This window comes from Monodon monoceros, unplaced genomic scaffold (genome assembly GCF_005190385.1).
Source record: "Monodon monoceros isolate NGI ecotype Baffin Bay Population unplaced genomic scaffold, NGI_Narwhal_1 Super_Scaffold_16, whole genome shotgun sequence".
In the NCBI taxonomy this organism is placed as follows: Eukaryota; Metazoa; Chordata; class Mammalia; order Artiodactyla; family Monodontidae; genus Monodon; species Monodon monoceros.
The window spans coordinates 6,382,653-6,410,187 of record NW_021703772.1 but is presented as its reverse complement, the minus strand read 5'-3'; the positions used below and the strand labels follow the sequence as shown (position 1 = coordinate 6,410,187).

Below are 27,535 nucleotides of genomic sequence, written 5' to 3'. Positions count from 1 at the left end.
ACTTGATAGGTGAAGGAGTTGAGGTTCAGAGACATTTAGTACCATGCCCAAGGGTACACGCCTGACAGGTATGGAGCCAGGATTCTGATCCAGGTATTTCTGAGCCTCAGGGCACTACAGCTTCTTATGCATGAATTCAAGGAATGAGAGCACCATGAGTTGCATGTAACACAACCTGTATTTACTGTAAAGCGTGTCTTCTTTTTAATGGTTCACAAACTACCTCGGGATCTTATAGTGCATGAGAGTCATCAGTATGCAAATACCTTATCATCCAAGTGAGATGCGGAAACGCCTGTAAGCAGAGAGGGTCGGTGGACACGGAGGCATGTCACTGTTTTTTATTGCACGTGAACTTGTTTGGCATATTTAAGCCCTGCAGATTAAATTCTCTCCTTTGCAGTCTTAATTTCCAGTATGATCATGAAATAACCACACAATTTTTATAAACAGTCAACTGCAGGATCTTTAGGAATATGAGAGGGAATGAAATGGACAAAAATGTAAAGTTAACTGTTTTGTTGAAAGTAAGGTTGCATCCCCTCCCTCCAAAAATGAAAGGAAAATAAAGAGAAATAGGCAGTCCATGTGGATGAAATTAAAATAGAGAAGAGCAAACAGTGCATGCGGAGTCCCCGCCTCTTGATGGCTGTTGCCGCGGGCTAAAGTCCCATGTTGAGGTCCAAACTTCAAAAGTGGCCTCAAACTGTACCCTTTCCCTAGGAAAAGGCAGCAGTAAATATTGACTGCAGGATCAATTGTCTCTGTTGAAGCCGCAGTCTGCTTCAGTCGGAGTGAGCAAGCCAGGTCACACTGGATAAAGAGCTGCTTTCAGGACGACTGGTCACCCCCAAACACATAGACACAATCTGCTGGGATCGGAACTGAAATTATCCTTCCCAGAATGGAGAAGATGGTGATGAAGGTGTTGATTATGTTTGTCCTTGGAACGAACTACTGGTTCCACTACTGTGCAGGTAAGGAGTTCAGGGTCAGGCCACCTGCCCTTGATGATGCAGAGCTGTCCTCATCCATGCATCCTGTCTCACTGTGTCCTCATGTGTTTATGAGTCCAGGTTTTCCCGTGTATGACTATGACCCGTCTTCCTTGAGGGAAGCTGTCAGCGCCTCCGTGGCAAAAGTGAATTCCCAGTCGCTGAGCCCCTATCTCTTTCAGGCGTTCAGAAGCTCAGTTAGAAGAGTAAGTGCCTGGTATGTCTGCTCTAGTCCTCTTTATACTGCTTTCTGGTTTTTTCTTTTGTCCTTTTTTGGGTTACACGTTAAAAATTTTCCAGTTTAAAAAGATAATAGCTACTCATCTCTTTCACACTCTTTTTTTTTTTTAATAGAGAAAGGATTTAATTATAATTATTGTCGTAAAGCTCTCAAAGCTGCTTCGGATGACTGATTCTTCTTGCATTTTTCTTCCCTCTGGCATCATTTCCTGTTTCCAGATGTTACCCTCTGCACATCCCGCTTCTGGACCCAAAGTCCCCATGGTTCCTTTTGAGATGTTTTATTAAAAACTGCTTGTTTATTAGAAATGAGGCTTTTTCAAGTTCAGCAGTTCTGCTCCTAATACTTATAGGAAATAAATTCTGGCTTTTGAGCCAAAGAAATCCACTTTGCTTTGTCAATTTTGTAATAGTCTGTTTCCTGTTAGCTTGGGGAAATGGGGAAAAGATGAATTTTCATGGGCTTCCAGTGACTAAGGCCGTGATTGGCAAAGAAAGAAACAGAATTATCCTTCCAAGGAAATGAGAAACTAGCCTGCAGATCGCCTCCCTCCTGGCTGGGCCCCAGGTGATTTCACCGCCTGCTCGTCGTCCTGTGCAAGGGGGGTGGGGAGGCAGCAGAAATACCTGCAGGAGAGTTTAGGTTAAGATGGGGGGTGAGGAGCTTCTACAAAGATCCTGGTCCTACAAATGAGAACTCGTTGCAGACGGGCCGCCTGGGAACTGTGAACTGTGGAGACATGGCCAGGGGTCCAGGCAGCGGCCGCCTCCTCGCAGAGGCCAGAAGGGCATTACTTCCTCTCCACCTTCATGCTCACCTCTCCCATCCCTGCCGGGCACCACCTTAGCACACACCTGGTTTGTCCCCTCTCCTCCTGTAAAGGGCACACAGCTCATGGCTCCGTAGGTCCAGTCTCCAAATACAATACATTCATCTTGACCCAGCTCCTTCATAAACTAGCTCAGTTTCTTATTTCCAGATTCCCAGGAAATTAATTGAATTGTCCCAGTTGTCTTTTCTAATTGGGTCATAGGTCACGAAGATGATGCTTTAGCTAGTCCAGAACCAGGCTGTTGTGGCCAGACTGGGGTCACTTGGCCTGGCTGTCGCGGTGCGAGAGCACGACGAGATACGTGCGGTCAGCCGCCAAGCCAGAGGGCGAGTTCCTTCTGGAGGAGGACTGGGCAGAATGAAGAACCCCTCCGTCGTACACTGGCTGTTTGGGCTTCCATCTTTTGCACTTAATGAAATCCACGTGTGGTGTGGGGCAATCAGTGTCCCCTTGCCAAGCTTGCAAATGAGTTTAGATTTGCTTGTAATTTAGCTAGTGCTTGCTACAGAAGAAAGTTAGTAGTTAATTAAGTGAATAAGATCATGAGGACAGGTCCCGAGAGAACCAGTTACTGACACCATGGAAATCTGGCCAGTGGAGACGAGCTAGCATGAGGCGTAGTCATCCAGAGAACATTCCAGCGCGTGGGCTATCTTGGTATCAGACACCTGAGCCCAGACACACAGGCACCTGCAAAGAAACACACCTATGTATGTGGGCGTGTGATCCTCAGTGAGAACACAGGAGGGAGATGCCCCTCCGCCTCCTGTGCGCTGCTCTGCTACCTGGAATTCTGCACATTCTTGTTTCTTTCCAGCCTTTTCTCACTATTCAAATTCATTGGCCAAGTTACATTCACCATGTCCCTTCCATGAAAACTTCCTTTCTTCTCCCAATGGAGGAAGAACTCTCCTGCTTTGATCTGTCCTGGTGATACGTCTTTCTTCTTAGAAGTGGTTCACATTTTGCTTTATTGTATGCGTTAGTCATGCCTTCTATAAACACCCTGAAGATGGCCCCAAATAGGCCAATTCCCTTCATAACAGTAGCCATGAGAGATCCACTCAGAGCTAAGCAAAGTCCTCAGGAAAGAGATGAGGGAACAGATCAGATCACTGTCCCTGAGGGTACAAAACAATTCACAAAATAGTAAGACAAATGAGCTCGAAACATTGCGAAAAATATGTCACTTCTCCGACAGCCGACAAAATCAGAATGAAAATAACCAGGGGAAAGGTGAAAGGGAAATCTCAAACACTGCTAGAGAAAGTGTAATTTGGTAAAATTATCTTTGCAAACGTGCAGTTTGTTAAGCATGTTTATAAACACGTTAAACTTTAAAAATAGCAAATGTTTATAACATTTGATCTCATAGTTTCATTTCTAGGAGTATGTCTGAAGGAAATAAGTGGTTTGGTCATGTTTGTGTATGTGCAGGAGGTTTGGGGTAGAGTTCAGTGGGCTTAGGGTGAGGGGTCCGGCCCCGCTACTTTATCCCTGAGTTTGCTTCATAAGCCCAGGGGTTCTCGACCCCTGCACATCAGCATCATCTGGGAGATTGAAATACTCCTGATGTCCAGGCGGGATGGTGACTAATTAAATCCCAGTCCCTGAGGGTGGGGCTCATATTCTTACATGTTTCCTGGTCATTCTAATGTGTAGTCAGGGTTAAGAACCACTGCGATTTACCAGGGACTTGGATCAAATGCTTTTGCGATTGATTGTAAGTAACTTAACTCTTGGGCTCCAAGTTTAAAAAGGACGGGAGAGCATGGGGAAATGTAGTCAGCCACGATGACTTCCTTGCTCCAACATTGACACTAGGCACACACAGACTGCTCCCTCAATGTACACAAGCAGAGAAAGGAAAGGTGGACACAGGCCCTGTGCTGGGGGTGAGGAACAGAGAGGCTGGACCAGGCCGTGCTCCCATGGAGCTCAGATACCACTGCAGAGAGAGAGGGGAGAGAGAGGAGGGGAGGGGATGAAGGGAGAATGGGGTGCAAATTCTATAAGTGAAGGTAGTCTCAGAGAGTGGGGAGTCCTGTGGAGAAAATAAAACGGGGTGATGGATGGGCCTGGGCCTGGGCTGGGGTAGCTGTCAGATGGGAGAGAAGTCTCCACAGAGGTGCCGTATTTGAGCTAAGACTCACTCAGTGACGAGAACCTCCAGCCGTGGGAGGACCTCCTGCAGGGGGTAGTTGGGAGGAGGTTTTAAATAAAGTGCAGGAAGACCTTCTAAGATCTCTGCAGCTGTTGTGTGGAGTGGGGTGCCAGGAGGAAGCCCAGACAGCAACTGTGGGAAGCAGATGGTGACCTATGGCAACTGAGCCTCTTAGTGTGGGGAAGGTGAGGAGTAGATGGATTCTGGGATATTTGGGGCAAAGCCACGGAAGCTTTGGGATCCTTTATGTGTCTATGCCCATTTCTGTCCATTTTTACCTTTCCTCTTTGCACGTTTTGCTTTTTGGCTTTCTACGTTTTGCTAGGCAGCTATACCTGAGCTTTACTTTTTGTCCAATCATAAGGCCTTAGTTTGAAAAGCCTAAATGATCACTGTGTTAGTCAGGCTTCTCCAGAGAAGCAGAGAAGAGAGATGGATAGAGTCAGAGACAGGGAGAGACAGGGAGAGATTGATTTTAAAGAACTGGCCCACACTGCTGTGGAGCCTTGGTAAAGCCCAAATCTGCAGGGTGGGCCAGCAGGCTGGAGACCCAGGGAAAAACTGACGTTGCAGTTCAAGTCTGAAGGCCGTCTGTTGGCAGAATTGCTTCCTGCTGAGAAAAAGGTCAGTCTCGGCTCTAGTCTGACCTTCAACTGATTGGATGAGGCCCACCCACATGAAGGAGGGTAACCTGCTTTCCTCAAAGTCCACCACTTTAACCTCATCCAAAAACCTCTTCACAGAAGCATCCAGATCAATGTTTGACCAGAGCTCTGGACACTGTGGCCCAGCTAAACTGACACATAACATTAAACATTGTACTCTCCAAAAGGAACTGTTACGGGTATTTTATGGCTTGTATATTTTTATTTCTTTTTGAAATAAAAAAATCAAAATATACTCATTATAAAGAGTCACAGGATACAACAAGAAAGAGAAAGCCAAAAGTAACATTCGTTATCCAGCCCTCTGAGACGCCCACTATGAACATGTGGCAGGATGTCTTTTTGGATGTTTTTCTCTTCATATGTGGGTATAAAATATATATATATTAAAAAAACAGGACCACACTGTAACACCGATTGTAAAGGACCATGATTTATTTCAGCCGTAACGCTGGGTTTGGGATTTTCTCCAGTTGATTCCTTAGGGTTGAGTATTTGGGTTGTCCCACATTTTTCAAAGAACGCAGAGCAGAAATTCACTGGCTGAAAGTGAATTCAAATGAAAAAGCAGTTATTTGACTTTTCTCCATATTCTGGAAAGGGTGCTTAAAAGTGCTTAGAGATGCAAAAAGTTTGCAAAATCATCTCACAGTTAAAATTATCAGTACTCAAACCCCCTGCATTTTCATCTTTTAAACTAAGCTTTTGTCCTGCCAGTTTGCTTTCATCAGGTTGCTTTAAGGAATTGTGGAAGCATGATGGGGGGGGGGGGCGGGGCTGGCAGGGAGAGCCTGCTTGATGTGCTCCAGCTGAAGAGTTTTTAATTTTTTTAAGAGATTCAGATTTAATATCTAATATGTAAAAATGATCAGTAAACAGGGTCATAAACAATGGCAAGGCTGAGATTTTTTTTTTAATCTCAGAATTCTTTTTTTTTTAAAATTAATTAATTAATTTATTTTTGGCTGTGTTGGGTCTTCGTTTCTGTGCGTGGGGTTTCTTCTAGTTGCAGTGAGCGGGGGCCACTCTTCATCGCGGTGTGCAGGCCTCTCACTGTCGCGGCCTCCCTTGTTGCGGAGCACAGGCTCCAGACGTGCAGGCTCAGTAGTTGTGGCTCACGGGCCCAGTTGCTCCGCGGCATGTGGGATCCTCCCAGACCAGGGCTCGAACCTGCGTCCCCTGCATTGGCAGGCAGATTCTCAACCACTGCGCCACCAGGGAAGCCCGAGATTGAGTTTTTAATCCTACTTGCTTTTAGAAAACTCTGCTTGTATCAGCACTCCTCATCCTGCATCAGAAAGAGACACAAAGACGCCCCCATCCCGAGCTTGAAGCTGTGGCCACTTATTTCCAAAGCAAACTGTCTCCTTACTCCCTGCCTGAAAGTGGTCACACCGACTGTCACAGTGCTGTCACCACCTCTCTCCTCACTGGGCAGTAGGTGACTGTGTGGGTTGACTCAAATTTGCCAAAGGATGGGCTCAAGAGCTCAAAGGGAAGGAGTTTTTGGAGCCTGGGGTGGGGTCGGGCAGTGGAGCCCACCTCCCTGCTGCCATCTTGTCCCTGCCCCCGTGTGCTCTCCTTGTAGCAGCCATGGTGACTCAGATCTTACCTCTTCGAAGCCTCTGAGAACTTCTCATTGCAACGAGAATGAAGTCAAAACTCGTTCCCACGGGCTACGGGACCATTAACTGTCTGGAGCACTCCTTTCCAACTTCAGGGTGTTTGGTTTTCCTCTTGTTCATTTTGCTTCACCGCCACCGCTGGGCTTGTTCTGCCCCAGGACATTGGCTCTGCTTTTTCCTCACACGATGGGCTCCTTCCCATCCTTTAAGTCCCAGCTTAAAAACGCCTTCCTTGGGGGGATTTCTCAGGCGCCTCGTCTAAACTATCAGCTCTCCATCCCCACTGCCACGATGCTTTTTTGCTCCTCGCCCTATAGCCCTCTGGAAGGTCCTTGTTCAGTTTTCTTTGGTGTGTTTGCTGTGTGGCGCCCCACCACCCTGCCCCAGGCGGAATCTAAGCTCCGTGGGGTCTTCCCTGCTGTGCTTCTGGTGCAGCACACACAGTGGGCATTTAGTTAAGTCCGGAGACGTCCGTGTCACCGGAACAGCACCCTCGTCAGGAAGTTTGGAAGGGCCCCCGAGTATCCCAGCCTTGGTGGAAAGGAGTGGAAAACTGTGTAATCTTGTTCATAGATCCGAACTGATCAACCGGGAAGCGGGGCTGGATAACACTGTACAGCAGAGATGTACTTGCTACTTACTTATTTCGGGAATTATTAAGAAAGTATGGAGCATTCTTTTGGGAAAATGACACTTAAAATACTTTGTTTTTGCTTTGGAAATAAGTGGCCACAGCTCCAAGCTCGGGATGGGGGCGTCTTTGTGTCTCTTTCTGATGCAGGATGAGGAGTGCTGATACAAGCAGAGTTTTCTAAAAACAAGTAGGACTAAAAACTCAGCCTTGCCATTATTTATGACCCTGCTTATTGATAATTTTTACATATTAGATATTAAATCTGAATCTCATACACACGTTGACACTTAAAATAAGTTGATTCTTGTTATTCGCGGCAGTTACATTCCATAAAGAGTCTGCGAACGCTGGGTTAGGGAATCCTGAGCCGTTTATCCTGGGAAAATGCAGGGAGGGGTTTCTGAGAGCCTCTGGTCACAATATTTCGGTTAACTGATCAATATGTGCCCTTGTTTTATGTGTGTTTTCACTTAAAGACTTATTTAACATATATGGCGATTCGTTACCATTGAGCTCACTGTACCAGCGCTGTCACTCAGGCCTGAGCAAAGCTCAGCTAACACACGTATTTTCTCTGTCAGGCACATCATAGCCTTCCTGTGCTTAGGAAACTAGACAGCTTGTCAGCGCTAGGCTTGGGGGCCAATTTAAACAGCAAAATCACCGAGGAAAAGCACAAAAGTGAGAAAACCGTGACACACAATAGACCATGAAATTGACTTGTGTACGGTCTGGTTGCAGAGGCAAAGAGCCTGAGCCTTTTATCACCTCATCTGACCCCGGTCGGGAGCGTGTGCATCTGGTGACTCAAGTTCTTTGCCGCCCGGCGTGTCTTCACGAGTGGCCGTGAGGGCACCCAGTACTGATTGGGGTTAGACGTACATTTTAGCAAGTAGGCAAATTTGCAAATACAGAATCTGTAAATCCGAGGATTCATCGTAAATGTAAGTCATTAGCAGCAGTGCTTAGCGCGGAGTCAGGACACCCAAGATCTGGTCCTATTGTCTCAGTAAAGTCTTGTGAGCCTTTGGTAAAGCGCTTCTTCCCCTGGTCTTCAGAATGAGGGCGTGGAACTGGGTGATTGCCACGACAATTGAAAGGTTTAGTGGTGGGGTATTCTGTCACTTTCTCTCCTTGTGCAAGGAGACACACTCCTAGCGCGTGACCTTCAGAAACACATCTATGGCAAACTGACGCTTTGTTTTCATGAAGGTCAACATCCTGGATGAGGACAGCTTGACCATGGACATAGAGCTCCGCATCCGAGAGACGACGTGCAGGAGGGGCTCTGGGGAAGACCCCGCCACCTGTGACTTCCAGAGGGGCTACTACGTGGTAAGAGTCGGGGGAAAGGCCACCAGCCCAGAAAACAACGCAAGGGAGCACCTGTCTTCCTACATCGCCGGGACCTGATTCAAAGCCACACCAAGGGCTTGGCCACTGCCTGGCGTCTGGACACCCTGGGAAGCACCACTAACTGTGTCCACGCTGTCCCCTGGGCAGGGGCGGCGTGACTCAGTGGTCGAGGACTCGAGCTCTTGGAGTCCACAGTCCTGAGTAATCCTGGCAAATTATTTAACTCCTGCTGCCTCAGCTTTCTGCTGTTTAAAAATAGGGATAATGATGGTTCCAGGCAAAGTGAATACGAAGAGGCCAATAGCCAAGAAAAATCCCAGAGACATGTCAAATTCTATTTTAAATGAATTTAAAATGCCAGCCGTGTTCCTGGTGCGAGGTGCACTGTTTTACAGTTGACTGTTGTATAACATCTGTCTCCTCCACCAGCTTGGGCTCCATGGGGGTCAGGACCACAGCGTGGTCAGTTTCATCTCCCCAGTGACCAGCACATGGCCCCATGCTTGGTTAACCCCAGGGATGGGAGGCACCCCAAATTCACTGTCCGAGGCGTTCTCGTTCAGATGTACGAGGTCTCAGGGTTTTGTTGCTTTATCGTTGTGATGTCTGGGTCGTTACACAGGGGTGTCAATCCTGAAAAGAGGACCCGTTGTTTTGTTGTTTCGTGAGGCTTTTTGCTGTGGCTCTGTTTCACAAAGGTCCCAAACCCAAGTGTCACTAGCATTTGTTTCTAATGAAATCTGAGGCCAAGGGAGAGCAGAGCAGGGTCCTTGGGAGATCTCCCCACTTCTTGTTGTTCAAAAGGAAAGCCATTCGAGGGAGCCCACTCAGTGCTCAGGAAGGGAACATCTGCTTTCCCTCAGGGCTTGTAATGTAGCAAAAGCCTAAGAGATATTTAAGTCATCATTTGTTTCTGCTTAGGTCTTGAGAAATTTTAATTTTGGAACAATGAAATGTCTCTGTGAATTTTTCCTTTCTGTCTGCCTCATTGCGTCAAGCCCTATGGTGTTGCCTGATTTCTTAGATAGGTCCTAACCATTTCTACCAGCTGCCGGGCGTGGAACTCACTGCTTCCCCTTTTCCAGCCAGCAGTTGTTTGCAGAAGCACCGTGTGGGTGTCTGCTGAGCAGGTGCAGGACGTGTGGGTTCGCTGCCACTGGTCCTCCAGCTCCTCCGAGTCTAACAGCAGTGAAGAGGTAGGTGCAGGGGCTCAGCATCCTTTGGGACAGCACCGACCTCTTAGGGTCTGTGTGGGTCTGTGATAGGCAGGCCGGTGTGACAGAGTAGCTGGAGCATCACTCAGGTATAGCTCTGCTGACTCAGCTGGCATCTCCCTTTTACACCTGCAATCTCATGTTCAATATCCCTTACTTCTTCCAATTCTCTCTCTTTTCCTAAGATTTAGGATGTGAGCTTAAAAGAACAATGAGCAAATCTTCAAAGTTTTAGATCTAAGTATGCATCTCACTGCCTCTGTGGTTTAGTGGGATGAAGAGGGGCATTTTTTTTTTTTTTTGCGGTACGCGGGCCTCTCACTGTTGTGGCCTCTCCCGTTGCGGAGCACAGGCTCCGGACACGCAGGCTCAGTGGCCATGGTTCACGGGCCCAGCCGCTCGGCGGCATGTGGGATCTTCCCGGACCGGGGCACCAACCCGTGTCCCCTGCATCGGCAGGCGGACTCTCCACCACTGCACCACCAGGGAAGCCCAAGAGGGGCATTTTTGATACATCAGTGTTCATTTACCAGCTCTGCAACCTAGGTCAGGAGATTTAATCTCCATGATCTGAAGCTTCTTCATCTGTTAAATGCCAGTATAGAGACCACCCGATAGGAAGTTGAGAAAACCAAGTAAGTTGATGGACGTGAAAGATCTGGTCCAGAATCTGGTACGTAATAGATGCTTGGTAAATGGCAGGACACATCTTTTTTCCTTCAATTGCACTGATATTCATCTGCAATAATACTGTGAAATCAGTAATATATACATTTCTGACTTGGAATTATATTACGTATTTGTCTGTGTACTGACTGCTTTCCTTACCGGAATATACATCAAATGAGCGTAGGGAATGTGTGTTTTGTCATCTAGGACAAGGTTTGATACAGGGTAGATGTTCAGTCAATACTTGAATGAATACAAGAAAAATGAGGAAGAAATTGTCAACAATATGATATGAGGAGGAAGCCTCTAGACTCTAATTTGGGATAAAAACATAACTATTACGCTATTTGTTTATTCATAATGGATAATATCTTTGACTGCTACTTAAAAATTGTTTCTACCATTATACAGCCAAATCTGTCCAATGACATCTTTCTCTACGTATATTTTTATTAATTTTTTCAAGATTTAAATCTGTAGTGAAAATTACATGAAAAGAGTATACAATTTCAACTTCAAGAATTACACATAAAAGTAATGTTCCTCTATTATGAACATACCCAGGACTTCCATATTTTATATGGAAGTCCATGTTAGAATTAGGAAGGAGTGAGAAACTCCTGTTGCAGGGGTGTTTTCACTGTTGGAAGGAGAATTCTGCAAAAATGTTCAGTTGAGCATAAGGTTATTGATCAATCTCGTTCTCACTGGCAACTTTTGAGGGTCAATCCCCAGGAGATTTCTGGATCCTATCTCCTTGATGCTAGTTCAGGTACCCAGGGCCTCGACTCCAGTAAAGTATCCAGGACGTAAGGCATGCTTCACAGCTGACACAGTGGCGCACGCCCGGCCAAGCTAACCCAGAAGTGACAGGGACCAAGCATCATGTCCCAAGCATTTTGTGCGTATTGATTTTGTGGTTTGTATGGGGGAAGCTAGGAGACAGTGGAGAGCAAGAGAAGCACTGCTCTGGCTCTTGTGGGGTTTGTGGATGAGTCTGGGAGTGTCCATTAAGCAGGGGTTACCCTGACTACCAGGCAAGCTTTCGGGAGCACGTAGCAAGAGGATGCAATAGCGTGTGGGGTCAGAGCGAGCTTTCCCCGGGGGGCTGGAGGGTGGGTGACCTCAGGACAAAGGGCACAGGGTGTGGAGGGGAAGGATGAGGAGATTCCCAGCACAGGGGAGAGCCTGACGGAGTTCCCTGATGTGTAAGGGAAGCTAAGCTTATGGGTACAAATGGACAGAAATCCATCATGACTGGGAGAAAAATATGACAAGAGAGGCATAAGGGTGGGGCTGGAGAGGACACCAGCCTGGTCAAGGTGGACCTCATGGGTCATGTCAAGGATCCTTGGCTTGGGGCTAGTCAAGGGTTATAAGTAGGGAAGTGACAGAATTGATGAAGAACAGACTGGAACTAGGTAAGAATGGATGGGGGCACTGGGAGGCTGGCAGGGCAGGTGAGAGGGAGTGCCAAGTAGAGCTAGGAGTTAGTGGTGAATGTCGAGAGAAATGGATGCCTGTTCTATGACCTTTAACACATTAGAAGTTAATAAGTGACCGCCTAATTTAACCCCTCTTCCATCTCTTTGGAAAGAGATGGAAAGTTGATTTGGAAAGTTGATTCTGATTGTTTGCACAACCCACAAACCTATTGCAACTTTCTAACTGCAGACTGACGACTACTCACTTTTCTTCCAGTCCCAAGTTTTGTAAGAAGACTCTGATACTAAGTTAAGTTAGTCCCGGAAACAAACAAGATTTTAAAATAAACTCCCAGGTTGCTTTGCCTCAAAGACTAGGAGATCATAAAGGATGATGAGCAAAGAAAAAATTCCTTAAATTAAAGGATTCTGCAGTTCGAAAGAAAGAGAAGAAAGCAGATGGAGATTTAAAGTAATTCCTGGCAACTCTAAAATAGATTTCTTACATGAAACAGAAAAAAAATTAGACGACAGCTGTTAACCATTTTCAGTGAAATACATGATGATACTACAAACATGAAAGACAATTGACTGGAATGAATTTAGACATAGAACAAATAAATCATTGTTGGAAGTAGGGAATAAAAGAAAGAAAACTGAAAAAAAATATCCCAGAGTAATGAACATAAAGGCCACTTGAAAAACATGTGTAGATAGTAAAGGAATTTCCAGAGGAAGGAATATAATGTGAAGAAGGATGGAAGCCATGGAGAGTAAGACCAAACATCCTAGTTATTACGAAATAGGACTTAGCTCAAATATCTGGTAAGCATACAATGAGAGAAAGCGTCTTTAATATAAAAACATTCAGGTTTTCCACTACATAATTTTAATAAGTATAAATGCTTTGTAAAAATATTTGAGCAAATAAATTTCTAAAACTGCTAATATTCTCTCTCAACCAAATAAATATTTAAATTACGGGCAGTTTTTATTTTTGCTCTTTTAATTTTGGAAGAGAAGTACGTAGAGGATAAATGATTTCTATGTGGTACTTCAGCCAACCACACGATGAAATGCTAACATCTGTAGGATGGTGAATGGACTTGATTTTGGACAAATCCTTCTGATTTCAAGTGGATGGGATGAGGTTTGGCTAGAGTTTCAGCCATGAGACCCAAAACAGTGCAAAAGGAGAAACTGAGGAAGAGTGAACAAGAATTCTGAACTCGGGGGAGGAGAGTTACAGGCCTTTCATTTATTTACTCTCTCCCATTTCAAATGATAGAAATTCAACTAGAAGTGGCCTAAGCCAAAATGAGATAGCTCCCTGGCTCGCGTTCCCAGAAAGGAGAGGAAGGCGTTGTCCTCTTGGACAACTCAATCTAGTGGCTGTCAGCACTCTCTGGGCCACATTCATTTTTTTCCTTCTCCGTCCCTCCTCCCCTCACTGCGGATGAGTTCTCTCCTTGCAGCTGGAGGCAAGACTACAAGCCACTCCAGATTCATATCCTCTAAACTTAGGAGGAAACAGAGCACTTCTCTCTAGCTCCAGCTGGAGATACCTCTTGGTATTATTCCCACTGTCCTGTCTTAGGTCATGTGTCCCATTTTTTTTTTTTAATAACACTATTATTGAAATAAATTGTGTTGGCCAAAAATTTTGTTCGGGTTTTTCCATACGATGTTACAGAAGAAGCCGAACCAACTTTTTAGCCAACCCAATAATTCACAGACCATACGATTCACCCCTTTAATGTGTACAGTTCAGTGGTTTTTAGTATATTCATAAGGTTGTACAACTTTTATCACTATCTAAATCATGAACACTTCGTCATCCAGAAGAGAAACCCTAAGACCCCTGACCCTGTTCCTCGTTCTCTCCAGCCCTTAGTAACCGCTAATCTACTTTCTTTGTCTATAGATTTACCTTTTCCAGCCATTTCATATAAATAGAAACATACAATATGTGTTCTTTTGTGAATGGTTTATATTAGTTAGCACGTTTGGAGGTTCATACATGTTATAGCATGTATCAGTGCTTTTCATTGTCAAATAATAATCCATTGTATGGATCAACCACATTTAATTTATCCATTCATTAGTTGATCAAAATCGGGGTTGTTTCTACTTCTTTTTTTATACATATCTCTTTTTTTAAAAATATTTATTTATTTATTTGGTTGCACTGAGTCTTGGTTGCGTCTGCCGGGCTCCTTAGTTGCGACATGCGGCATCTAGTTCCCTGAGCAGGGACTGAACCCAGGCCCCCTGCATTGGGAGCGTGAAGTCTTAACTGCGCCACCAGGGAAGTCCCCATTTCTACTTTTTGACTATTGTAAATAATGATGCTGTGAGCATTCATGTGCAAGTTTTTGTGTGGGCATATATTTTTATTTATCTTGGGTATTTACCTACGAGTGGGATTTCTGGGGCGTAAAGTAACTCTATGTGTAACTTTTTGAGAAACTGCCACGCTGTTTTCCGTAATAGCTGTACCATGTTACGTTCCCACCAGCAATGTATGAGGGTTCCAGTTTCTACACATCCTTATGAACACTTATCATTGTCTGTCTTTTTAATTTTAGCCATTCTAGTGGGTGTGAAGTGATGCATCATTACTGTTTTGATTTGCATTTTCCTAATGAGCAATGATTGACTATTTGTATATATTCTTTGGAAAAACGCCTACTCAAATCCTTTGTCGGAATTCCCTGGCGGTCTAGTGGTTGGGACTCCGCGATTTCACTGCCACCGAGGGTGCAGGTTTGATCCCTGGTTGGGGAACTAAGATCCTGCAAGCTGTGCAAAGTGGCCAAAAAAGAAAAAAAGTTCCTTTGCCAAATTTTAAGTTGGGTTATTTGTCTTTCCTTGTTGAGTAGTAAGACTTCTTTATATATTTTGTATATAAGTTCCATATCGGATACACAATTTGCAGACACTTTCTCCCATCTGTGAGTTTTTTTTTTTTACTTTCTTTATGGTGCACTTTGAAGAACAAAAGTTTTAAAGTTAATGAAGTCCAATTGATCCATTTTTTCCTTTTGTTGTTTGTGTGATTCTTACATTCAGATGCATGGTCCTTTTTGATTAGGAAGGGGTCCAGCCTCAGTCTTTTGCATGTGGATATCCAGTTGTCTCAGCACCGTTTATTGAAAAGATTATTCTTTCCCCCACTAAACTGTGCTGCTTGCTAGACCAATCACTCTGACAAAAGCCAGCGGGCTAACTGACTGTTCACGATGCAGAGGGTAACAGGTAGGTGGCCCAGACGCCTGGTAGAAAGGTTGTGAGTCAAGCAGCCACCTTACTTTGTGACTATGGGCTTTCAGTGGCTTCATGAAGACTACTCGTGCACACTTTTTGTTTTTTTTTTAATTGAACACATATGGGGACTTCATAGAGAGAAAACTCACAAATTTGAGCTAAACATAGTTGATTTGCAAGTCCATATAACGAGGTTCCGTCTTTCTCGTCCACAACAATTGGGGGTCATTTTGAGTCTAGTGGAAACGTTTTTAGACAATTTAAACTTCATGTAAGTTGCTTTTCCCCACATGCTTTTTTAGACATTACATGTTCAATACCATATAAAGTTATTTAATGTAATGTATTGCCTTATTTCATTAAAAATAAATTATATAATACATCTGAGTCCTCCTGACAATATTTACATATTTTGCAGTGTCCTTCCTTTTCCTCTCTTTCATGTGCGGATACATACTAATGCCTACATTTACTTAGATGGTTTTGGGAGATATCTTGGGATCCTCTACATCAAGAAACAGTTATCTGCTTGGTAAGTTGAGATCCGTTCTTTTTAATATACATATATATATATATATATATATATTTGTGTGTGTGTGTGTGTGTGTGTGTGTGTGTGAATCAACTTCATATTGAAGCTCTCTATCAAGGAGTCATTTAAAACTAGAAATATCTGTACATAAGCTTTGAACAATTACAGAAACCACAGAAAATAAACATTTGCTTTTGCTCCTTTCTTAACAGTAGGCAATAATGTTACAACTCTTCATTTAGGCAACTCTATATTTATGCAGATCCTTTCCATATATGATTCCATTTCATGTCCCAACATCTCTGCCAATTAGGCAGGACAGGTGTTGGTTTTTACCATAAGAGGGTCCCCCAGCTTGAGCACGCTTATTCCCTCCTGGGTGCACGACCAGTTTTAGGAGCCAGGTATGAAACAATGTGTAGGTGGAAGGATCTGGACTAAACCTCATCTGACTGGCTGGGACTGAATTCTGTAATCCTCCAGCCATAAGACCAGAGGTGACCATCCCATTAAGAATCTTGCTTCGGGGAGGGAGGGCTTTCTTTTTTTCCCCTGAGAGAGAGAGAGAGAGAGAGAGAGAGAGAGAGTGGTCTCTCATTTGAAGTGGGATTGAGTTAGTGTTTTATGGCTTAGGAAACATTTCTACCTATTGGTAAAATAGGTAAATAGGAGGATTTTTTCTATTGGAGCTGATGGCAGCAAAACTCTTTGGTGATCTCTCACTGCTTCCTCCCTGTAAAAGCATATTTGTGGCATCAGTAATAAAGTCATAGAACATTCCAGAAGTGGGCAGAGGGGGCCTGCCTTATGACTGTTACTGCGTTACAGGTCTCACTCCTGACAGATCAAAAAGTGAGCCATTTTATGAACGGTCACTTGCTAAGTGTTCCTGTTTTCTTCTGTAGGACACCGAACACATCCTTTTCTGATCAAGCCAGACTCTGCTGAAGTCATGTCATAAGAGATAAACCCCTGAAATGCAAAATATTTTAAGGGAAAATGAAAACAAAAGAACAGTCCTTCATAAACCAGCTTTGCAAATCATTGAAAAGCTAACTTTGAGGCATCAAAACTCACTTAAAATTTGTCAGGAATCAAAATATCAAATCTAGCTGAGGAAATCAGCACTCACCTGCCTCCTGTCCCAATCTGGAGCATTTTCTGAAAAATCCAAACTCTTTTAAACTTCCCTTTGCCCTCCAACCTCAACTGTACTTGTCAGCAAGCAGACAGAACTAACAGGTATTTAGTTTCTCCCTTTTACGATCACTTTTCTCATTTAACCTTCAGGAGAGCACTGTAAACCAGGTGTCTTATCTGCTGACACAGAAGAAATGAGTAACAACTCATGTTGTTTGTTGTAGACACAAAATACTAACTCTCTACTAATTGCTTGACAGTTTTCTCCTTCAGCTTCACAACCATCTTGAGAGGCAACACTATGTTCCTTCCCATTTTGTAGATGGGCAAACTGAGGTTTAATGAGTTTCTGTAACTTGTCCAAGGCTACACGGCCAACGTAGGACTTTGATCCAGGTAGAGAGGGGCAGAGACAGGACTTAGAGACAGATCTGTCAGGCTCTAAAGCCTCTGTTTTTCTCATGTTGCTTTACAGAAGAGTTGTGAAATTTACCCTCTGATCAGAGTTCTCCATTAAAATGAATAACACAGATATTAATGTTTCATTGAGCTCAGTGTCTGACCATCCTTAGGCTTTTTCCGAATTTATTTGAAGTACTAAAGCTTACAATCTGAGGCTTGCTTAAAAAAGGGCCTGAGTTTAGACCCCCTCCAATGTGCCATTTGGGGAGAAATACAGTTATTCTAAAAATGTGACCACTGCTGAGAACATTTTTGAACAATTTTTTTAGGAATTATCTTCCAAGTCTAGGGCTCATTCTTTTGAATCTCTGTAGTGATGGAAAACATGTGCTCTTGGATTTAATTTTAGAAATAAATTCAGTTAATCAGATTAATAGCCAACTTGGGTGCATTAGTCATCTATTGCTATGTGTCAAATTACCACAAAACTTAGCAGCTTAAAACAACAAACATTTATTATCTTACAGTTTCTGAGGGTCAGGAACCTGGAAGTAGCCAAGCTGGGTGTTTCTGGCTCAGGGTCTCTAAAATGATGTAGAGAGGATGTTGATTGTGGCTGCGATCTCATCTGAAGGCTTAGCTGGGACTGAGGAATCCACTTCCAAGGTTACTCACATGGTGGTTGGCAGGCCTCAATTCTTCAGGGGCTATTGGAATGAGGGCTTTGGTTTCCTACCATATGGGCCCTTCCACTGGGCTGTCTGAATGTCCTCAAAACATGACAGCTGGCTTCTGCCAGAGAACATGATGAGAGAGAGAGAGAGACAGAGAGAGAGAGAGAGGAGAATGAACAAGCAACAGAGCACCCAAGACAGAAGGCACAGTCTTTTATTAGCTAATTTTGAAAGGGATATAGCATCACTTCTGCATAGTTTATCAATCACGCAGACCAACCCTGGTCCGATGTGGGAGGGGAATACCCGAGTGCGAATACCAGCGGGCCATCTCTGAGGCTGGCTGCCACTCTGAGAAAATGTCATTTGGGACAAAAAAAATATTATATAGATATAAACTAATGCGACTGATCCTTTTTATATTCCTTGGAAGGTAATTCCAGAGCTGAATTCTAAAAACATTTTGGGCATTGGGACCTTCATTGACGCAGAGGTGCAGCCATCTCAGAGACTGCTTTGAACATGACAATTCAATTTAATTCAACAAATGTGTGTGACAAACCCTGGGCAGATCCCTCAGAGGAGTGAAAGATAAATGTGACAGTCCCTGCCCTCGAAGGCGTATGGCTGGGGGTTCAGCTGCCACACCCGAGAGTGAGGGAGAACTTGATAAGCAAGATGAGGTCATGGTGTTCTTGGGTAGCCTCTTGGCAGGAGGGGCTCTGGTGGTGCTGGTCACAGGCTTTGTCATTAATTTATAGTCACTAAATCCATGTTGTCTTAGATTTTGATGTGAATGACAGAGCCTGTATATCCCCTTTCTATCTTCAGGGATCATGAGAAGGGGCTTTCCTCCTGGAAATAGAAGGGGCCTGAACCTGTGGCCCAGAGCAAGAATAAACACTGGCTTTGAGTGACAGCCTTGAGGTAAGGGGACACAGCTAAAAACACGTGTATTTAGAGATGGAAGCTACCAGCGGGGGGTTGGAGGGTGGGGATGTCTTAAAGCTGCTGTTTCCACACCTGCAACGTCTGTAGTCTGCTCTTCAGCTCCTGTCTGGCCCCCCACCTTTTCTTCTCTCCTCCCAAATACCGATCCTCGACTGTCTCTTCATTCTTGCACCCTCAGTCTTTTTCCCATGGCTTTTATATGTGCTGTTGTTGATGTGATCAAATTTCTCTAAGAACAAAAAACAAACCACAAACAGAACAGCCCCCTTTCTCTGACCCAGTCTCCCCATCTCAACAGCTGCCTTCCCTCCCTACTTCCTTCTCTGCTAAGCATCTTGACAAAATTGTGGTCTGTGACTGCCGCCCCTACCTCCCCACCTCCCATTCACTTTTCTGCTTTTTGCAAACTGGATAGTGATCTTTCAGATCTCTAGCATCTAACCTGCCTTCCTTTTCTTGATCAGTCATTTCAATCCTGGTGACCATTTGTCTGGTCTCCTTTGCCCAGTCCTTTCCTTCTTCTATAGATTACTGCCGTCTATTCCACTTGCCTGACTTGATCACTGATGTACAGTTGCTTCCAAACACACATCGCTCACCTTACTCTATCCCGAGATCCAGGCTCTTACATCACCTGCCCACTGGATGCAGTTGCAGAGAGCATCCCTGGGCTCCTGAAGGTCATCTAGCCTCCTCTTCAGCTCCCTGTCTTAATAGAAGGCATCAGCATCCACTGAATTTTCTCCAGCTCAAAATTTTAGAATATCATTGGGTCTTTTTAAAAATTTTTGCTGAAGTATAGTTGATTTACAATGTTGTGTTAGCCTCAGGTGTACAGCAAAGTGATTCAGTTTATATATATATATATATATATATATATATATATATGTATGTACGCATATATTCTTTTTTAGATTCTTTCCCATTATAGGTTATTACAATCATTGGCCCTTCTTTACCCTTCATATTCTCCCAACATCCACAGGGGTCCACACATTTTCTCTGGCTTTAGCCCATCGTTTCATCACTGTCACCACTGACCTGTTGCCTGAGATCTTACCTCGGGTCCTGATTCCACACTGTCCACCTTGCACGCTGCCCTCAGGTTTATCTGGAAATGCAGAGGAGACTCTGATCCTTCTCCATTTAACCCCCTAAGGCTCACTTCATTTATATAGCAAAGCAGAGGCAGACCCTGAGCCAGGAGGAAGAACAGCCTATTTGCCCCAGTGCTGGAGGCTGAGTCCTGGTTTTGCAAACCCACACTGAGCACCACTGCCTCATGCATATATAAATCTGCAGCTACTAGGGACTGGAGCAAAGGCAGCTCTGTCTTTTTAAAGGCTCCCAAGTACTAAAGGAACATGATGAAAGGCACATCTAAAAGGAATCGTTGGATGTAATTATAGATATGGATTCAGTGTACATTCATTCTTACATACACACACACAAGTTAACCATGAAGCTTGGGCTTTCACGGGTTTTACAGTTTACATAACCCTGTATGCCTTCAGGATAAAGTCCAAACTCCCTAGCGTGGCCTGCAAAGGTCTTCGTGATCCGGCCCCTGCCCACTTCTCCAGCCTCATCTCTCCCAAGGCCACCAGCCCTGAAGCTCCTGCAAAACTGAAATACCTGCAGTTTCTCCTGATCAGACCTCTACCTGGAACATCCGCCTGGCTAATTCCTCCTCACTTACATCTCAGCTCAGCGTTTCTTCCCTAAGGGGTCTCCGCACGTCAGAGATACATCCCCTTATGGCTTCCCTAAAGTCCTCATCCGAGGCGAGGAGAGAGACAATTTCTGTCGCCAGCATTTCCCATGGCCCCGCGCAGAGCCGGGCACCCAGCAAGCATTCTGGAAGTAATTTTTGAGTGGATGACAGACTCTCACTTTGGGTTCGTGACCTTCTGTTATCAAAAAAATTCAGCTAAGCCTAGTATGATAACGTTTTAACCCCGGAATTTGAAAGAGGTCAACTGACATTTTACTAAAATCGAAGGGAAATTTACCAGTGAGGCTGTGTTGGATAAAAGATGCAAATGGTAGGTTTTCTTTTGAATCTATACACACCCTAAAAATAAAAACCAGCTTCAGGCTGAAATCAAGAAAGTACTCATTACAAAGAAACAGACTCAGCATACTCTTTTTTTATAAACTTAAATCATTTCTTTTTGCTTTACAGAACATCCTCAGCAGGAGAAAATAGAATTCTCAATGGACTGGCTGTATGTTATTTATTAATGACTATATTGGATATATATATATATATATATATATATATACACATATATATAAACGTATATATATACACATACATATATCCCAATATAAATTTATGATCTGACTTCTGTAAAGAAATTGATCACTTAAAAAAATGTCTCCTTAAAGGCAGCACGGACTAAAGGCCAAACACTGCCGCCCTGGCCTGGACATTGACCTTGATGTCCCAGTTATATCCCTGCCCTGCCATGACCTCAGCGGGGCCGGTTTCCACACTGTGCTCTGAGTTTCCTAGAATCCTAAGATAAGGCCAGCACAGGGGGTCCAGTGAAGAGGCCAATCCACTGTGTCTGGAATCCTTTTCCAAGCTTTCTCTGCTACTTAGGAGCTGGGAGAGTGACGTAGTCCCTAAAGTCTCGGGCTCAGTTCTTCAAAGATTTGTGATTATTATTTTATTTGCTTTAGTCCCTGCTAGACAATGAGCTCTTTTAGGATGTGTTACCTTGTCATCTTTATTATTTTAGTTTAATAACATGAAAAATACAGTTAATAATATGTCTATACTAAGTTATTAATAACAATATCCATTGTCTAGTTCCTAACGCTAAAAATAGTGCCTAGACTATAATAAGGGTTCCCTCAGGTTGAAAGGAAGGAACGAACCAATGTGGGAACAAGTTCAGGACAACTCTTTTCAAACTGTGGATGACGTGTTTCCTGTGGGGAACTTTCTGAAGGCAGAGACTTCGGCTCATCGAGAATCACAGAATCCTCACAGCTTAGCGCAGTTTCTGCAACAAATTAGGAGCTGAGGAAGTGTTTTTGTAATCTAACAACCACTGTTCTAGGACTCTTTCAGATTGCTAGAAAATCATTTAATATGTAGGTGTGGGTAGTGAAAGGGAGTATTTAAACAAAGAGGTCTGAGATGTTTTTTTCTTATTTGCTACCCTAAAATAGGAACAGGGGAAAATCAGGCCCCAGCTCTCACGTCACAAGAAATCTGTCCGAGAGCTTCACACTTTCTTGATCTTTAGAGCTGGCCCAGTTCTGACTTTTGCATGACGTAGTGGCCTGAAGACCACAAACCACTCTGCCGCCACCCAAACCACAGCAGCGTGAATGATACTCTTTCCTTTTTGTTGCAATGATCAATTAGCGTGGAACTATTAGTGTGGAATTCCTATGCTATATGGCCCACAGCAGCAGTTCTTAGAGAGGTCTTTTGTCAATAACTGCATGGTGAAAAGAATCAGTCTCCTGATTTGATCAATTTGTCCAAAAAATATTCATCGAATCCCCACTTCGTGCCTGGCCCTGCACCCATGAATATCAGAGCTCTTAAGGGTGCCTGGGTCTGTGTTTGGACCTTCCACCTACGTTGCCTTATATAAATCTTGCAACCATCTAAATGAAGTTTTATCACTATATCTCTGTTCTGTAGATGAGGAAGCTAAGGCCTTGGAGGCCCCTCCTCTCAGAGCTGGTGCTGAATTAGGATTAACTCCCCATGTCCGTCTGTCCCCAAAGCACCTGTTTTTCTTCCTGTATTACTTGACCTCATGTCAATATCTACACATTTAGAAAATAGCACAAGAGGGCAAAACCTCAAGGATCATTTGTTTAAGAAACATTTGTCACGTGTTGGGTGAAGCACCTATGGAGTAAAGCACACCTGGAAGGTCAAAACCTGAACTGACCGGCAATGTTAACAACATACCTACCCACCAGCGACTATGTAGGGAGGTGACCCTAGAACCTGAGCCTCTTCGGTGAACCTGTTGAGCGATTTCAGTATTCAGAAATGAAGCCTGTTAGTCACAACCTCTTGTCATGATTTTCCATGACAGCCCACCCACTGGGGAAGCCAGACACCCTCCCTGCCCCCCACACATAAGATAGACAAGCCCAGCCAGCGCCCGGAGGTGGAAATCTGGCGTCTCACACCCTGCTCTGATGCTCCTTCACAGCACATGCCTACCAATTGCCCCACCAAGTACACTGCGTTCTCGTTACGGTAATGATGTTCTATAAAGTGGCTGCAGACGCTGAATCGGCAAATCCTGAACCATTGCTCCTGCGGGAAATACAGGGTTAGGTTCCTACCAGCCTGTGGTCACATTTTGTCCAGTAATCAGTAGGCTTGTTTTATGTGTGTGTCTGTTGAAAGACGTCTTATGTAATACATATGGTGGATTCATTAATGCTGAACTCACAGCCAATGGCACTGTCACTCGTGCCTGAGGGAAGCTTATCCCACGGATGTATTTTCTCCGCAAGGCACATCACAGCCTTCTCGCGCTCAGGACACGCGAGCACTTCAGGACTACACGTGGGGGCCATTTTAAACAGCAAAATCAGCAAGAAAAAGTACAGACATGCAAAAAACATGGCACTAAGTAGACCGCAAAAGGACATTCGTTTACAACATGGGAGCGGAAACAGGGGGCAGACGGCCTTGAATGAGCTCACTTGGGAACGTGGGCAGGTTTCTGTCACTCTGTGAACGTCCTAGAATGACTCAGAAGCACCAGGAGTATTGATTTGGAGGCTACAAGTAAATATTAGCAAGTAGACAAATCTCTGGGAATGATGAGATCTACTGTACAATGGGCTCCCTACCCTTGGTTTATCCCTAGTTTCTCTGTAATCCCTCTTGTTCCTTTCCATCTGGTCTTTAAGGAAAAGGCCTCTGCACCTGCTGCCTCCAGGACACCCCCTCCCCTCTCGCAGGGCACTGGCTCTGCCCTGCTCTGTATCCTCCCTTCGTTCCTGCCTGGTCCCTGCCCATCCCTTGCCTGATGAACCTCATGACAGAATCTGATCCTGATGAGAACTCCCTTCTTCCCTGAAATCCTCTGGCCTCTGAGACATGGCCTCCGAGACATGGCCTCCTTGGCCCTCCTCTTGGCCAAGATGTCTCTGTTCTTGGCTCTCCCTCCACCCGCTGTCCTCCCTCTCCCAGGTCATCCCAGGCACCCCAGGGCTTTGAGGCCCACCTGTCTGGGGACTATTTACACACTGTCCCTCTCACCTGAACCCCAGGCTTGATTAAACAGCACCGGGGTGTTCCACAACATCCCCAGAATGGAGTTCTTCCCTTTGGAACTTACTCTTCCTCCTGTATCCAACTCAGCTTCCAGTTGCCCAGACCGGACACGGATTTGTCTTGGACCCCCTCCCTACCACCATCCAGCTACCACTGCTCTCCCTGCCGGTCCTTCCTCTGATATGTATCTTGGCTCTGACCCTCCTCACCATGTTCTGGCCTCATCACTCTAGCCTGGGGTGGTCAGCATGTTCCTGATGGTCTCAAAAGCCACCTCTGTACTGTCACCAGAGTTATCTTCACATCAGTCCTTACAGGTCAAAGTCCTGATCACCTGGGAGGTGGAATCTAAACTCACTAGTGATTTGGGACACGAGAAATCAGGCACTCCCCGCAATGGTAGGGTCCCTGTCTGTGTCCCTGGTTTCTCTTGGCCTTTGCTTCACATGGAAGACTCACACGGCTGACTGTTCCATGGTCCCCAGTCCGGGTCTGACCTTCACTCCCAGGCCCAGTAACCCTGCCTCCCAGCTTGTGCTTGGAGTCTAGCTCACACGTCTTCTGCAGAAACCTTTGTCCTCGAGGTCTCCTGCACGTGGGAAGCTGGAATTGCATTTACCATCCTCTGAGTGCCTCTGTCTTCTCTACTTGCCTGTGATTTCTGTCTTCTTCTTCTGGAGATTGGGGCCATGCCTTATTAATCTTCATAATCCCCAGTGGATACTCAATGCGCACACGTTTATTGAATGGACGAATAAGACGGATGAATGAGTGAATGAATGAATAGTCCTACCTCCAACCCCAGCCCTCAAAAGACCACAGCTACAGCCAGGCTCTTCTTCAGTGGCTTGATTGATTCCCTCCCTCACAACCTCCCACCACCAGCACCTCCTTAGACCAGACTGAGCCCGGGACCTGGCTGTAGCCTTTCCTCGGGGAACCTCTGACCCTTCCCTTTTTGAGACTTGACCTTCCTTTCTGGGCCTTCGTCTCCATTCCCTGGACTCCATTACCTCCTCTTCTCCCTGCAGGTGTCTCTCACCCTTTTCCTTGTTCAAGGAACTGGCTGCTTTGCATAGTTGCTCTAGTCTCTGGTGCCCTCTTGGATTCCTTTTCAAATAGCGCCCAGGAACCCTGGGCCCTGTGCCTCCATAGTAAGAGTGTGAAATGCGTGCCACAGGGTCTAATCCTCCCCTTCTTCTTTCTTTTAACAGCAAAATGTATTGGAAGGAATAGAAGTTCCAATGAAGAAAGATACTTTACAAATTGTGTGATTTTTCTTTTGATCAGTTCCAGTCGATAATAAATGGCTTACTTCTCCTCTTTTTTTCATCGCTTGATCTTTTCTTTTCTTTTTTTAGTAGGAGTAGCTCTCACATTTTTAGATGAGAAGCTAATGCCATGAGGAGAGTTCACTCAGTGTCTCTGCCCGCGGGCCTGCTGACCCCCAAGGAAAGGCAGTGCCGGGCTGAGGTAGTGCAAGGTAGCGGTGCTCAGGGAGGGGACTGGCTGGAACGATCCCCATGTACACGCTGACATCACAAATCAGAGTGTTCTGTTGCCAGATACACGAGCTGACAGACTCCTGCTTCAGGTCCCATGACTATCACGAGGCAAAGACTGCACACTGCAGGCTTAGTGTTTGTTTAATCCTATTCTCTGCCTCCAGAATAAAGTGACAGGAATGTGTTGGCCCAAATGTTTGGGAAAGGCTGATGAATTCAGAGACCGGCAAATTACAGAAATGTAGGTTACTTTATATGCGGTTAATATCTTATTCTGACCATTAAAGACATCACACCTGTCCTCCATGGATGTTCAGATAAGGACCAGGGTGCTGGGGGTTGCCGGGCAGGGGAGGCGCCACGTAGAGATTGTAAAGATAGAAGGGGTTTCACAATATTGATACCAAAACCAGATAAAGACAGCAGAGCAGGAAACCATAGATTACACTAAGAGGAGGAGGCAAAACTAATACTATTTGCAAAAGCTATGGCTCAATGCATGGAATATTCTAGAATATCAACTGAAAACCTGTTAAAAACAGTATGACAGTTGAGTAGGAAGACAACCCCCAAACCTCATACATACTAGTCAATTTTATACTATAAGATATAAGACAAAAGATGTTATGGTAACAATAAAAAGAATAATACCAACAAATAAATTTTAAAAGAAACATGCAGAACACACACACAAAACCCTTAAACTCTATTAAAGGACATAAAAGAAGATTCAGTAAATGGAAACATATCTTATTCTTTTTTTTTCTTTTCCATTACAGTTTATCACAAGGTATTGAATACAGTTCCCTGTGCTATACAGCAAGTCTTTGCTGTTTATCTACTTTATACCTGGTAGTATGCATCTATTAATCCCAAACTCCCAATTTATCCCTCCCCCAGATATATCTTATTCTTATGAAGCAAAACTCGAAAGCCTAAAGATGTCAGTTTTTTTCTAAATTAATCTACAAAGTTGATGTGATTCTATTTGATTTCAAATGTCAACAGAATTTGTTTTCATAACCTGACAAGCTGATCTTAAAGTCGAAATAAAACAAGTCGATGGGTTTAGCCAGGAAAGTTCTGGAAAGTATAGAAGATCGGATGTGAGGTGTGGCCTAGCCTTGCCAGCATTTATAGGCTGTAGTAAGCAGAGCAATTCACTGAAGGAGCAGGAAGAAACAGGCAAATTGGAATCAAGGTCCAAATGACCGGTAACGACTTAGTGTGTTATCCTGACACTTCGCGGAAGCCATGGTAACCGATGTCAGTTTCAGTCTCACTGCGGTGGGGGGGACCACGTCTGGGTTTAGGGGTTCTCAGATCCTTCAGTCCTCTCTCTACTGGGTCACCAGTTGGGGCCCTCTTCTAAGTAAGCGGCTCAGGGGGCAAAGACCTCAATCCCTTGGGTACTTTCTCGGCGATTCCTGCTTTGGCAGAAAGCTCGCTTTGCGTAGTGGGAAAGTTGGCTCACTGGCTCTTGGCCACAGCTGAGATTCACAAAGGATGGGGGCTGAGTGTGGGACCCACACGCTCTGCTCGCTGAAGCAGGGTTGTTCCTGAGAGCAAATAAAGTGACCTCGTGGCTGTCCTTTGAATGGTGCCGCCCTGACCTCAGCCGTGGGTGGAGGAGTGTGGTCACCACTAGCCTTCCCTCCTCTAGCTCTGACCTCTTTGGGAAGCCTGGACAAGACAACAGCAGGGAACCTCTCCATAAAAATACCCTTGTGCCACTTCTACACACACTGTGAAATGTATATTTCAGGGTATCTCCACCCCAAGATCTTTAACTTAATCACATCTGCAAAATCCCTTTTACCATGTAAACTCCCATGTTCACAGACTTAGGGACCAGGACATAGACATGTTTGGGGAGGACATTATTTAGCCTACCCTACCACCGTGGTCAAATTACCAAACAGCTGTCGCCCACTGAACGCTGCAGACCAGTCACTTTACATGTATCCCATCCC

At 44.8% G+C, this 27,535-nt stretch overlaps 1 protein-coding gene across 2 annotated transcripts; it reads left to right on the top strand.

The window, feature by feature from the left end:
• The first annotated feature begins 779 nt into the window (after window positions 1–779).
• On the top strand, window positions 780–25,377 carry SPP2 (secreted phosphoprotein 2). 2 transcript variants are annotated; one of them, XM_029226063.1, is made up of 7 exons: window positions 780–977; window positions 1,077–1,201; window positions 8,369–8,491; window positions 9,598–9,708; window positions 15,564–15,618; window positions 18,666–18,761; window positions 25,272–25,377. In XM_029226063.1, the coding sequence occupies exons 1-6, from the start codon at window positions 905–907 to the stop codon at window positions 18,749–18,751; spliced, it is 573 nt and encodes a 190-aa protein (XP_029081896.1). In that variant the 5' UTR covers window positions 780–904; the 3' UTR covers window positions 18,752–18,761; window positions 25,272–25,377. The 2 variants fall into 2 exon arrangements, 1 of the variants encoding a protein (XP_029081896.1); XR_003794040.1 differs by lacking the exon at window positions 25,272–25,377 and having other exon boundaries at window positions 15,505–15,618; window positions 18,666–18,677.
• The last annotated feature ends 2,158 nt before the right edge of the window (window positions 25,378–27,535 follow it).

Coding starts and splice junctions, on each gene's coding strand:
- SPP2 (XM_029226063.1), top strand. CDS start 905: ATGGAGAAGATGGTGATGAAGGTGTTGATTATGTTTGTCCTTGGAACG. Junction 1,202..8,368: donor TCAGAAGCTCAGTTAGAAGA/GTAAGTGCCTGG, acceptor GTTTTCATGAAG/GTCAACATCCTGGATGAGGA. Junction 15,619..18,665: donor AAGAAACAGTTATCTGCTTG/GTAAGTTGAGAT, acceptor TTCTATCTTCAG/GGATCATGAGAAGGGGCTTT.